The following is a 13,388-nucleotide window of genomic DNA, read 5'->3' on the forward strand; positions in this document are numbered from 1 at the left end:
TTATTTTTGTTGCCAGGACCTCTTATTTTTCGTTTGGGATTTGTAATGTTTTCGATATTACTGCATGACTTGAGCTGGAAACGCAGTTCGAGTCATACCCCCAGTACTGTCAGGTTGGTATTTTTTGAGGCAACTTATTTCATGACATATATGCAAGGCGAACAAAATAACCATGCGTGGATCTGCCTGAATTCTTCCGGGCGGACGCGTGCCAAACCGAAATCTTGGGCGGGCACACTACAAGACAACTGTTAAACCGTGGGTCTGTTAAAAAAATAGTAGGGTAGCTGATAACATGTATCTTTTTGAAAAACTATAACTTTTAATCCGTGCGACGAAATTACAATCCGTTTTCACTTCTAAAATCCCCACGACGAGAGATTCGAAACTAGAACACATTTTCATATGTTTCGATAAAAAAATTTAACAAGCAATTTTTATGCGCGATAGAGCAACTTTATTGTGCAGCAAAACAACTTTGGTATGCGGAAAAGCAATTTTGGTGTGCAACGAAAACACAGCAACAACTCCTAATCCACCAATACGAGCAACAACTCCTAATGCACCCATGATGTAGTTCACAAGGTCTGACCCTAGTCGGTCGCAACAACAATGTTGCCGATCAAGCCATACCAGCCCTCGCCACTAACTAGCACAATTGTAAGTATCATCATCCCACATTTGGTGGCTCTGGCATAGCTAGCGTTGCTTTCTGAAACACCCAACGTCGGTCGAGTCAGTCATTCCCCCACTGATGCCGGCCGAGTCATCCTAGCAACTTTGTTGCAATTGTTGCTTTTCATCATTGCTAAGTTGTCTATAATGCTTTTCGGTAGTGTAGGCAACTTTGCAGCAACGAGTAGGCAAGTTCGCTGCGTCAGAGGCAACTTCGCTGCAATGGCAGGCAATAGGCAACTTGCTAAAAAGATAGAGCAACTTTGGTGTCTGACGATGCAATTTTTGAATCCTGCAGAGCAAATTTGGCGCCCGACCAAGCAAATTTGGTTTGTGATGCGGCCCAGTTTTGACTCTAGCGAGCAACTTTGGTGTCTACCGAATAAATTTTGATGTATAGCTGAGCAACTTTGGCGTCGAGCGATGCAACTTTCGTTGTGTGTAGATTTACGTTTGTGCAGCAAAGTTGTTTCGTCCCAAACTAAAGTTGCATTGTTCCGTATTATAATTGCTTTGTCGCACGTAGAAGTTGCTTCAGAAAAAAGTCATCAAAATACATAGAAATGAGATATAGTTTTGAAGTGCTCACCGCGAGAAATTCAAAAGTGAAAACAAATCATAATTTTAACATCTAGTGCAAAAGTTATATGATTTTAAATATCTGGAAAAAAAAATTAACGTGCATGGTATCTAATCATAACTAACTGACATGCGTTCACACTGATAAAGTTTGCATGCTTCCTTTTGTAGTCGCCCGCTCAGATACACAAATGGGCACGCGGCCGCTCCCTAGATGCGTCCGTGGATCTGGGTGCATTGTCATTAGAAGTGTGATGATACGCAATCTTAGACTTCTTCACCAGATTAAGTTGCAATCGAACGTATAGGATTACATGAAAGGCAACCAACAATGGAGAATACGCAAGAGAAGGATTATTGCAATCCCTCACATTAGCAAGTCATGCTATTTCTCCTCCTCCGCTGCTGCTTTTCCATAGCCTAGCTCGGTCATCTCCCAGCTTGTGCGCGAGGCCACCTCCAGGTGTGAACGGGTGTATTGCTGAATATAATCAAGAGAATCATTCAAACAATAACAATGTTAAGGCCCTGTGTTTGTCAACGAGCCTATGAGTTTTAAATCGAATGGCAGGTATTGAAAGTGGATAATGAGGTCAGTTCACCTCCATCTTCGTCAGCAATTCATGGGCAGTTGGCGCCGACACAATTATCTGCCTGCAATCGGCCTTAATAAAACCTTCCGCCGCACCCTTATCAAATAGCGCAAGCAACGGATCATAGTAACCGTCGACATTTAGCAGGCCAACCTGTTGTAAGTCAATGACGAGTGCCCCGTAAATTAGTTTTTTGAAGTGCCCCTGGTGTAGCAGATACTTGTTGTCAATTGACATAGCCGACAATATGCTAATACTCACTGGTTTGTCGTGTATTCCAAGCTGCGACCATGTTATCATCTCTAATAACTCTTCCATTGTTCCATAGCCCCCTGATGTCAACAAAGTAATCACCTAAGCATGTGGGATTGAGATACTATCCCATCCTTAACATGTAAGGATGCCGAATCAAAACACCAGCTCTTTATAAAAAGGGTTGAGGAAAAAACATGCAGAATCGTGCATACCAGGAAGAGCAATGAATGCATCGGACTGTCGTGCCATCTCAGCTTTTCTCTCATGCATGTCGGAGACAATCTTTACTTTTCCAACACTTGCACCAGATATCTGGAAGAGGACATTTTGGTGTTTCGTTAGGGCAATGAGTGGACTAGGCTATAGTTGCAGGAACATCATTTTCAGATTCCTCCTATCACCATCCTAGAAAGTTCACAAAATGCGTGGACAGTGGTACTTCCACATCAATGTACAGTAACATATAGTATGTAAGTTTACAAGGCAATTTCGCCCTTGTTGCTTACTTTTCTCCCCTCAACTTGTGATCTCCTCGTGGAAAACTGAACACTATTATTACATCCACCGAGCAGCAATCTTTTATATCTCCAAGTTGTACCGCCGAAAAGTCTAAACTGACAGTTCATTTTTCTATGGCAGCGAGCCTGAAACTGACGGCCTGCAATTTCCAGCCCTATTATAGTCCCAATTCCTCAATGATCACCTGATTCTAACCCCACACACAAAGGTGAATCCGTCTGGCCAACAGGAATCAAATGGCGAGTGGGTGGCCAGAAGAAGATAGATAGCACTAGCAGGTGATGGCGAGAACCCGTGACGCCGACAGGCGGGGCCGAACAAAGGGATAGGATTCAGATGGCCCATCTGTCAGCAAGTGTTGGGGGACATCGTGACAAACTTTGGCAGAGTGTTGGACTACTTCGCTGCGTGCGTGCGTGACAAAACCTCCTACCGGATGAACCAATGAGGTGAGTCTAGACTTTACGATTAACAATGACGTTACAATCGGTATTTCTAATTCTACGAATACACAAAGAAGAATAAGATGAAGACCTAGGTTACCGTCAAAAAAAGAGAGAAGAAAACATAGGATGAGAATAAGAGATTGGTACGCACCTCGAGGGGCATGAGTGCTCTTGGAATCACCCTGCAAAGGAGTAACCAAAGAGAGAGCTACCGCATTAGGAAGATTGCAGATTGAGAAACATGACCCTGCCACATGTGGGAAGGAATGAACAAAAAAGATTGTTTTTTTTTTCATGCGCAGGGGTACCCTACCCGAGGACACTGCAGCCGCCATCCAGAACAGTCTGCGCGATCAGGCCCATCAGCCCGACGCTGCCGCCGCCGTAGACCAGATCGATCCCCCTCGTCACCTGCAAGAACGGGAAAACCCACCACGAAATCCCACCGTCAACGCGCGCGACAGCAACGAACCGATAACCCAATCCAGACAGGCAGGGCGGCGTCCGGCCCGGCTTGGGCGGCGCCAAGGCGATCGAATTTCGGGGCTGACGCGGGAGCTCCGGTCGCCCTGCAATAAGGAGCATCATCGGCATTCGAACGCGGAACGCATTGCTTACCAGGCCCTGGCCGAGCTCGAGTGCGGCGTCGCCGAACACCGCGCGGTTGCCGGAGTTGCTGCCGCAGAAGACGCAGATCCTGCCGAACTTCCTCGTCGGCGCAGCCGCGGCGGTGTCGCCCATGGCTTCAGGTGCCTTCGTCAGGTTTGGCTCGGGACGATGGGGTTGGGGAAGGTAGTCGTGGAGGAGGAGAGGGAGGTGTTTAGGTTCTCTTCTTCTCTCCCCCTTTGCGCCGCTGCCGTGTGTTATCTCTTGTATCTTTGAGAGCTTCAAACGGAGGCGGCATTAAGGATTCTGACGCGACTGTCCTTTTAATATGTCGTGATTAATCTGGTGGGTCAAGCGGCCCATATTGCACCAGAAGAGCCCGCGTGTCAGGATCCTTTTACTTTACAGTTAGCCCCTTCAGTTTGTATCCAATAGGAATAAAGCCGCTGGGCACATTATTCAGCAGAAACAACTTCCTTTTAACACATAGATTATATTAGCATTAAAGATGGCTCTCAAGAACAAAAAAAAAAAAACGTTGACCAACGGGGGAATGATCCCTCCCTTGGCTATACGTTGTTAGGTAGAATGAGACTCTCTCCGCGGATGGACGCGGATGGATGATGACCCGGTTTATTCGCCTCTCCTGCGAAATTACCGCGGATGGGGATTCGAACCCGGGTGGGCTGGCTGCGCACTCGCTTGCCTTGCCACTGAGCTAGAACTCAGTTCTCATGGCTCTCAAGAACAGAGGAAGAAGAAGCCTCACAAACCCTAGAATTTGCAAGAGAAACATATCTAAGGTTTGTGATGCTTCTTCACAAACCCTAGATCTAATTTATTGATGGGGAGAAACATAACTAAGAACCTATATCTACAGCTCCGGGCCTGCCTCCCACCTACCGTCGGCCACCGTCGGCACCGATAACAAGGGGGAGAGAGGCCGGAATCGGGGAAGAAAGGTGGGCTCAAGCGCGGAAGGTCGCCACGGGGGCAACCTCAATTTAGCAGTCCCTGAGAGGAGGCAAATTGGTGTGCTCCGGTGATGTTCAGCTGATGTTTTGCCATGTGATTCTTGTTGATGAATTTGAATTATTTGCTTGTGTAACATCGTAGGGATGTGTACCATCGGATACATATCGGAAGGTATAAACTTTTTAAGAGTGAACACAAAATTTCCACCTTTAATAAAATCAATGTCCTTTTAGGGTCAATCCCCAGACCATGCCATAACCATAAATGGCGATGAGAGAAATGCTAGCCTACTTCCCAAGGGTGGAAAGAATCCTATTCACGACAACGACTCTGCTCTTTGTTGAGTGGGTAATATTCTTTTCTTTAAAAGAATAGATTCTAGATTACTGGTCTTAGCGGAAGAGGAGCTCATAGGGATCCCCCGCTTTTTTTTTACTTCTTTCTCTCTTTTCTTGGAAAGAACTGTACTCCCTCCATCCCAGTTCACATGGCGTATGCGTATCCCTATGTTGCCTATTTAGCCATCATAATATCAGTTTTGTAATACAAAAATTATATCATTAGAAAGTAGAACATCTATTCTTTCTAATGATATATATTTTTTATAATATATATTTATATTAATAAAATTTACGACCTAAAAATACGTGCAAACCCTATGAACCAGGACGAAGGTAGTAGTTTATTAAGGCCTAGCTTTAGGTGCAACATTGGACTTTACAAAAATGATGTATGAGCTCATATTACATTTTTATATGAAACCGAGCTGATATGTATGAATGTTCAACCCGACCACAAAGTTCTTGCATGAAAAAGTCCAACCCGCCGAAGAGGCATAAGCTTCCACCTTAAAAGATACCAAAAATACGCATACAATGTCTTTCCTAGGAGATCTAGTTATAGTAAAATAGTAACGCAGTGGTTGAAGCCAGATACGGAGAGATCTGGTTTACCAGATTCGAACCTCTGCATACGCCAAACACTTGGTGGGTGACATATGTAGCTAATGTCACCTGGCGGCAGGCGTGCTGGTGGCCTAGTGGGAGGGGCGGTGTCTGCTGAGGGCTGAGGCTGCTTCAGTGTGCCACAGTGACTGCCTCATCCGAATTAACAGTGGTCGAGTGCTGGATGCCGAAGCAGCTGCACTCGCGCCTCTGCTCGTAGCACTGCACGCTCGAGCAAAGGCAGAAGATTTCTGACTTGTGCCGGTTGAAATGGCCCTCTCACGATGTCCCTACGACGTGCTGATGCTATGATGGAGTCGTTGTAAACAGCAATCTTCAGTTAACCATCAAACGAGCCCATGTTCTTCACCAGTTAGGAAACACGCCAGTTACCACGACCACGACAAGCCCTGTCACACGGTGACATCCTGCTCGGCAACCAGCCAAGTGCTCGGCGAAAAATCGCATCCCCCGAGCTCCATCGCACCGGACATCATCATCCCCCGGCCGGATACATCATCAGCCACCGGCGACGCTGACACGGCGGTTCGTGTCGCCGACAGGGACGTCCCCGACGAAAGGTCGAAAGCGCGGCGAACCTAGCTCTGTCGACGCTCCAAGCGACGACGCTCCACGCGACACATTCTGGACGAAATCCTCCGGCGTCCTTGTCTTCATGTTCATGGGACCGGCCGCACGATGCTGCCGTGCTCTTTCCCGTGAGCACACGCACGACCCAGCACGCTCTCCGTTCCATTGGTCATACTACTTCACTACTTCTGAATAAGAGCATCTTCAGTCGCGTCCCCCAAAGCATCCCCCAAAGGGATTTGGGGCGCGCCGGACAAAAAAAGCGTTCCAGCCGCGTCCCCTAAAGCCCACTTTTGTCCGGCACGGCCCGATACGGTGTCCGGCGCCCCGAGCCCGTCCCCGTCCCACAGGGACGCTCCGGGGACGCCGGACACAACGAAAAGCGAGGCGGGGAGTGGCGGGGCCGACCCGTCAGCGGCACAGGAAGGCTAAAACCCCGTCGCCTACCTTTGGTCAAGCGACGTTAATGGCGTCCCTGTTTTCCCAGGCGACGCAGGGATGCGTCTCGTCGTGCATGGCCGCGTGGCCGTCCGCGCCGGAGTTATTGTGTGCAACCACCCGCTGCCGCCGCTGTTTTAAGACGCCCTGCAGTTCTCGCCGCTCATAATCCTTATCGTCGCCGCCGCCTCCCCCCCTCCCAGATCTTCTCCTCGCCGCTCAAAAAATGTCGACCTCGTCCTCCCGCAAGATCGCCGCGGCGAACGGCTTCGGCCGCGGCAGCCTCACCGTGGCGGAGGCGTGGGCGCTGTACCACGCCCGGTATCCAGTCCCGCCGGACATGCGGCTGCCAAGGCCGGCGGCCGGAAGATGGCCGTGAACGACATTGGCGTTCCGCCGCCGAAGCCGCGCACGGACCAATGGAGGGACGCCATCAAGGCCCGTCGGGCTCAACTCACCGCCGAGGAGCGGTTGGATCCGACATGGGCGGTCAACGACAACGACGCCTGGTGGACGTCGTACTTCGCAACCTCGTCGGTGGCCCAACAGCTGGAACAGGGAAGGCCGCGCCCTGTTCTGGGGCGTTCCGGGGCGCACCCTCGAGAACGTCATCCGCGGCCTCCGCAACGGCGCTCCAAGGCTGGAGATGCCGTCGTCGCCGCCACCGTCTCCTCAATGGCAGCCGAGGAGGACGACGTACTCGTCCTCCTCGCACTTTTCTTCCTCGGGACCGGCGCGATCGACGCCGTCCTCGTCGTACCGGTCGGCGCCCTACACCGTCCCCAAACGGGAGGTCAAGGAGGAGCCGGCGACGCCCGTCAACACGAGGCGTGGCGGCAGCGGCAGCGGGCGGCAGCAAGGGAGGCGCGGCGGCGCCCTCCTCATCCCGAAGCCGGAGGTGAAGGAGGAGCCGGAGGAAGCGTCGCGCAGCGGCGCCGCCGGGCGGAGTACGAGCGGCAGCAGCGGCTCATCGCCAGCAGCGACAACCCCGAGGACTGCCCAGGGCTGCGGGCGGCGTTCTTGGCGTCCATGGACGATAAGGACGCCTGGAGGGGCGATCTGGACGCGGCGATCGCCATGTCCATCCGCGACTCCGGCAAGCCGCTGGTGGACCTCACCGACGACGGCGAGGCAGGACCAAGCGGCTTGGTGAAGGACGAGCCCGTCGACGAGCGCGTCAAGCAGGAGGTCGTCACCGACGACATGTACAACTTCCAGCAGTACTACGACGCCTCCGGCCGCCGCAAGTGGTTCTAAATTAGGTTTAGTTTAAAGTTAGTAAAATTTCGTTCGAATCTATGTAAATTTGGACGAATCTAATCAAATCTAGTTAAATTTAAAATTTGCGAAATTTTGTTTGGGGGACGCGACTGGGGAGCGACGTCCCCCAAACGCGGCATGAACGAAACACGTCCCCCAAACGCTCAATCCGGCACCGTTTGGAGGACGGTTTGGGAGACGCGGCTGGAGATGCTCTAAGTACTCTGCGATGTCATGGTGTTGCGAGACATCAGGACACCGGCGCTGCTGCTTTTGCTCTGCTCTCCAGGGACAGCTAGGGCTTTGTTTAGTCTCGGGGACAATGTGATGCTGCGAGATGTGGCCAACGCATGGCGCACAAATCTTCGGGCAGATGGATTAGTAGAAGTAGAATCTGAGTCCACATGGAAGATGCTCCATGTTTCCTGCCACCCATGTGTTAATCTGGAAGGGTTTCTGCAGTGGATTAACATATAGGTGAGTGACCGCACCAGATATCCTGCAACAGATGGGAAGTTTCTGATCAACTCGCGGCACGATGTTGCTCCTAGGCCGAAGGAATGTGAAATGCAGCTGTGCAGTGCACTGCGTAGGTTAAGGTTTATGTAAGAATCGGATTTTAGAAAAGGTTTATGTAAGGATGGCAGCGATTAGCTCGGTGGGTAACAGATCTACCGGAGCTTTAAGTCAACTGGGTAGAGCATCTCCACCGCCCCCGATAGCAATTTGAGGGCCGAGAGCCAAAATTGGCTCGCACCGGCGCGACCCAAACGGCGCCGGTAATTTTTGGAGCCCAATAGAAGCACCAGCAACCCCATGCCGGCCCCTTCGCCAAGGGCGTGAATCGGGCGCGGCGCCTCACGGGGCTTAAAATTTTGGGCGTGGGAGCCGCCTGTCAGCCACACAACAACAAAATATACATCTTCTCCCCCAAAACCCCGTCCCCTCCGCCGCTCATTTCTCCCGCCAGCCGCTCCATCTCCCATCTAGCCTCCAACCCGAAAAACCCTCGCCGCCGCGCCATGGCACCGAAGAGAAAGGCTTCGGTGAAGACAGCGAAGCCGCCGGCGAAGCCGCCGGCGAAGCCGCCGGCGAAGGCGCCACCGAAGACGCGCACCGTCGCGCCGAAGGGGAAGCCGGCGACCATGTCGCAGGAGGACTGGGAGACGGAGATGGACCGCCGCGCCTTTAACACAGCCGACCGCAGGAGGCGCCGCATCGCTGCCCTCGAAGCAGCGAAAGCGGTGGCCTCTGCGGAAGCGTGCCTGAGCTTGGCCGGCGGCCTGAACAGCATCTCGAGCTCCCCGTCGTCGCCGGGTTACTACGCGGGGTACACCGCGGACGCGCCGTCGATCTCGTAGATGCGGATGTCGCAGATGGACGGCCACGCCCGCTACTCCCCCGAGTTCGGCGACAGCGACATGACCGTCGACAACAACGGCCCGTTCTCGCCGGAATCAACGGCTCAGGGCAGCGGCGCCTTCCGCTTCCCCGACCTGAACGATTCGCCTGATCTGCGCCACACCGAGGGCAACGTGACGGAAGGCACTGGCCTTCCCTGCCACCTCTTCCCCGACGACAGCACGCGCACCCAGCAGGTGTTCGGCAGCATGTCCGGCGTGTCCATGGGGCAGGACGAGATTCGTTTCCTTTCTTTCTATGTGTTGTGTGCATCGTAGACACCGGCGACGACTAAAAGTTTGCAACTTTATGCGTAGATTGCCGGCGGGGAGGAGATCCTGAACGGCATCATACGCGGCCATGCCTACGAACCCCCGATCGACGACTCCGAAGAAGAGGTCGACGAGGACGAAGGTGAGGAGGAAGTCTAGGAGGAGCTGATCGACGCCGAGACTGGCGCCAGCGTGAGGAGGACGCGCGGGCGGTCCGCCGGCACTCGTGGTCCGAGGTGGAGGTCCTTGGAGGATGAATGCCTCATCGAGGCGTGGAAGCAAGTGAGTTTTTGCCCCATCACCGGTGCAAACCAAACCGGGGGCAAGTACTACAAGCGCATTCTCGATTGTTTCAACGAGGAGAAGAACTATGGTGATTACGCCACCATGGAGATGAACCGGAACGAGGGCGCCCTCTCTCACCGTTGGAACTTGATCAAGGCGGCGTGTTGCAAGTTCCACGGCTACTACGAGAAGATCAAGGCACGGAAGGAGAGCGGCAAGACGATGGTCGATTGGGTATGATCTCTATCTTATTTGCATATGAATTGTTGATCAATGTTGTTGCATATGAATTGATGATGCATATAAATTGATGATCAATGTTGGTGCATATGAATTGATGAAACATATGAATTGATGATCAATGTTGGTGCATATGAATTGATGATAAATGTTGTTTCATTGTTTTGCATCATATGTTGTTAGATGCGCAATGCCCTCGACATGTATAAGCACCAAAACGAGGACAAGGACTTCCCGTTTATGCATTGCTACAACAAGCTCCAAGGTTGCAAGAAATGGGTCGACCTCCTATCCACTCTCTTGAAGGACGGGGAAGATGGGCCGGTCGATCCAGCCGGCGCCTCCACCGGGCGCCCCATTGGCAACAAGAAGGCCAAGGCCGACAGGAATGCGGCGCCGGTTTTGGCAGCCATGGACGCCTCCATCGAGAAGATGAGCACCTCCTTCTCGGTGGAGAACAAGGAAGCTTCCGATAGAGCCGCCGTCCTGTGGAAGGCCATCCTCGACAAGCAAGACGCCAAGATCGAGTTGGAGAGGGAGAGGGTGGAGGCGGCGAAGATGGAAGCTTACGCCGCTGCCATGAAGGCCACCAACGAAGCAACGCAGCTATCGTTGGCCAAAATGTCTCAAGAATCGAAGATCTTGATGGCCGACATGGAGAAGATGGACCCCTTGGCGCGCGCGTGGCACGAGATGTACCGCGAGCGCATCGGCCAAGAGGTGATGGCGGCGCGAGCTGCGTCGGCGTCTCCCCCGGCACCGTCCACGTTCATGTCTACCCCAGTACCGTCCCCGTTCCTGTCTCCCTCGGCACCGTCCCCGTTCATGTCTGCCCCGGCACCGTCGACGTTCATGCCCCTCCCCCCCCCCGGCGACCGTGGATCCTGTTGCAGCGACGGAGCAGCCGTCGGCCGCCGATGAGGAAGTCGTCGAGGTTGCGCCGCCCGTGACCTCCTTCATTTGATCATGTGGCTTGGAAGCCCTTTTTTTGCGCCGGAAACGGCGATCTGATGGCCGTGTGTTGGCCCAAACTTCTTATTGCAAAACCTATTCGTATTTGGTGGCCGTGTGTTGGCCCAAACTTTTTATTCGTAGACTTATTCGAATTTATATGGTTATGTTTGAGATTTTAAATTCAAATTATCTATCGGAGCCACCTGTTTGGGGCCGCCGGTGTGGGAGCAGCTCCCCCAAATGAAGGATGATCTGCGGGCGTCCCCCAAACGGAGGTGCCGGCCCTCTGCCGGCGCCTATTTGGGGGGCGCCGGTGGAGATGCTCTTAGGTCTATATATATAGCGCTCTCGCCTGCCTGCATCTGATATATGCATGTGCCCCGTCCGTCCAATATCAGTTGTCACAATCAGTAATGGTGTGATATGGAACGGATGGAGTGCTGTTTACACTTCGAGTGGCACAATGTGACAATTAGTAAAGGAGTGTTTGGCCAGGACCTGTTTTGTCTATCCTAAAATCCCTCCTATCCAAACAGGATCTTACTGATGGAGTGGATGGAGGCACATTCGATGTCGCTCACCCTCTAGGGGGCATCCTTTTGGAACACATGATGTCTGGAAAGGTCTGCTAGTGAAGCGGTGTTACATTTTACTGAAAAACAAGTACCTCTCGCATAAAATCTTGACGGAGGTTGAAAGTAAACCTACTGATTCACCTTTTTGGAAAGGACTAATGAAAGTTAAAGGGGTTTTCTTTAGTAGAGAAAAATTTGAGGTAGGATCCGGAGAGGGAGTGCGTTTTTGGGAAGACAGATGGTTAGGTGATCAGACTCTTGCATCTCAATATCTCCAACCATACAACATAGATCATCGTAATCATGATACGGTGGTAAGTGTTATGAGTTCAACTCCGTTAAATATTGGTTTTCGGAGAAGGCTGATTTGAGATAAATGAAATCAATGGGTACATCTTTTCCAAAGATTAATGGAGATAAATTTAAATGATGAACAGGTTCGTTTGGGGTCTAACATCTTCAGGGAAATTCACTGTTAAATCTATGTATGGTGATATGTTAAATGGACAGACAAGATATCTTCGTAAATATCTTTGGAAAATAAAATCCCACTCAAAATCAAAATATTCATGTGGTTCCTTAGTAAGAAAGTCCTTTTGAACCGCGATAATCTAGCAAAGAGGAATTGGAATGGAAAACGAAATGTTCTTTCTGTGACGATGAGGAATCAGTTGAACATTTGTTTATTTCCTGTCCTTTTGCTAAGCTTATTTGGCGAGTGGTTTTTGATGCATATAATATTCCACCTCCTTCCAATGTCACAAATATGTTTGGGAATTGGCTTAATGGAACTGACAAAACTGATAAAGCTAGGATTCGCATTGGGGTTTCCGCTTTATGTTGGTCAATATGGAACTGCAAAAATGATATTGTTTTTAACAGAAAGGACTCTACTAATTTCTTGCAGGTTATTCACACTATGGTACACTGGATCCAGCTTTGGCGTTTCTTGCTCCCGGAGGATCGGCGGGAGTGCATGGTTTCTGGATGCAACCGCCTTCGAATGGTTGCCCAGGATATTTTTTACCAGGCTACTTGGTGGCTTATTAGAAGATTGCAAGATGCCTAGTTCGCTTAGCGTTTCTATCTTTTTTCGATGGTTGATTTTTGTATCGACCCTCGATGATCCTTAAATTGTAAACTTTTGAATGTTCGTTTTATTAATAAAAGGTTGTGTGCATCAACCGATGCAGAGGCGCCGGGGCATATCCCATTTCGAAAAAAATATTCCGGGTCGTCGTCGGTGTGGCGCAGCGGGCTCTCGGCGGCGTGCGTGTGAATACGGATGCACGCAGGACGGTAGCGCTCTCTGGCTCTATGACGGCGTCGATGGCATGCCTAGCAAGATCCATGCCTTGATCCTTCCTGAAGATGGGTCGGCGAAAGATGATGGCGGCGACTTATCTAGCATGTGCAATAGTGTGCGCTCTGGGTTTACTTGACCAGTTTGTGTTCACGATTGGGCGGTTTGGTGAGACCTCCGGTTTTTTATGATGTGTATTGGTGCGAGTTCCGAGTATGAGGACCCGACATGGTCACCCCCTTCATCATCAAGCTCGTAGGTGTTGCGACATATGTCGTTAGTGAGACGGCTTAAGTTGTTAGGAATAAACCGCGACATGTGTCTGTCGCGTGTGTGCGTGTTGCGGTGGCGCGCGAGTCAGGCTCGTGTGCGAGTCCACTCCGTAGGTTTAAGTCTGTATGTAGCTAGCAGTACGTCTGAGCGACCGATCAATGTGCTGGCCAGGTCAAACAAGCCGCGTATGGGCGTGGCCGAAGG

At 51.2% G+C, this 13,388-nt stretch overlaps 1 protein-coding gene across 1 annotated transcript; it reads right to left on the reverse strand.

Moving 5' to 3' along the window:
• Positions 1 to 1,509: 1,509 nt before the first annotated feature.
• Positions 1,510 to 3,970, reverse strand: LOC127343552 (probable cytokinin riboside 5'-monophosphate phosphoribohydrolase LOGL1). The gene is made up of 7 exons (XM_051369680.2): positions 3,686 to 3,970; positions 3,381 to 3,478; positions 3,219 to 3,249; positions 2,315 to 2,414; positions 2,109 to 2,179; positions 1,857 to 2,000; positions 1,510 to 1,735 (listed from the first exon to the last, which is right to left on the reverse strand). The coding sequence occupies exons 1-7, from the start codon at positions 3,806 to 3,808 to the stop codon at positions 1,640 to 1,642; spliced, it is 663 nt and encodes a 220-aa protein (XP_051225640.1). The 5' UTR covers positions 3,809 to 3,970; the 3' UTR covers positions 1,510 to 1,639.
• Positions 3,971 to 13,388: the final 9,418 nt, after the last annotated feature.

This window comes from Lolium perenne, chromosome 3, assembly GCF_019359855.2.
Source record: "Lolium perenne isolate Kyuss_39 chromosome 3, Kyuss_2.0, whole genome shotgun sequence".
In the NCBI taxonomy this organism is placed as follows: domain Eukaryota; kingdom Viridiplantae; phylum Streptophyta; class Magnoliopsida; order Poales; family Poaceae; genus Lolium; species Lolium perenne.

What these genes read in the sequence shown, in the direction of transcription:
- LOC127343552 (XM_051369680.2), bottom strand. Translation starts at nt 3,808, where the DNA reads ATGGGCGACACCGCCGCGGCTGCGCCGACGAGGAAGTTCGGCAGGATC. An exon ending in GGCGGCTGCAGTGTCCTCGG is followed by an intron (nt 3,250 to 3,380) that starts GTAGGGTACCCC and finishes ACTCCTTTGCAG; the next exon opens with GGTGATTCCAAGAGCACTCA. An exon ending in AATTGCTGACGAAGATGGAG is followed by an intron (nt 1,736 to 1,856) that starts GTGAACTGACCT and finishes GATTATATTCAG; the next exon opens with CAATACACCCGTTCACACCT.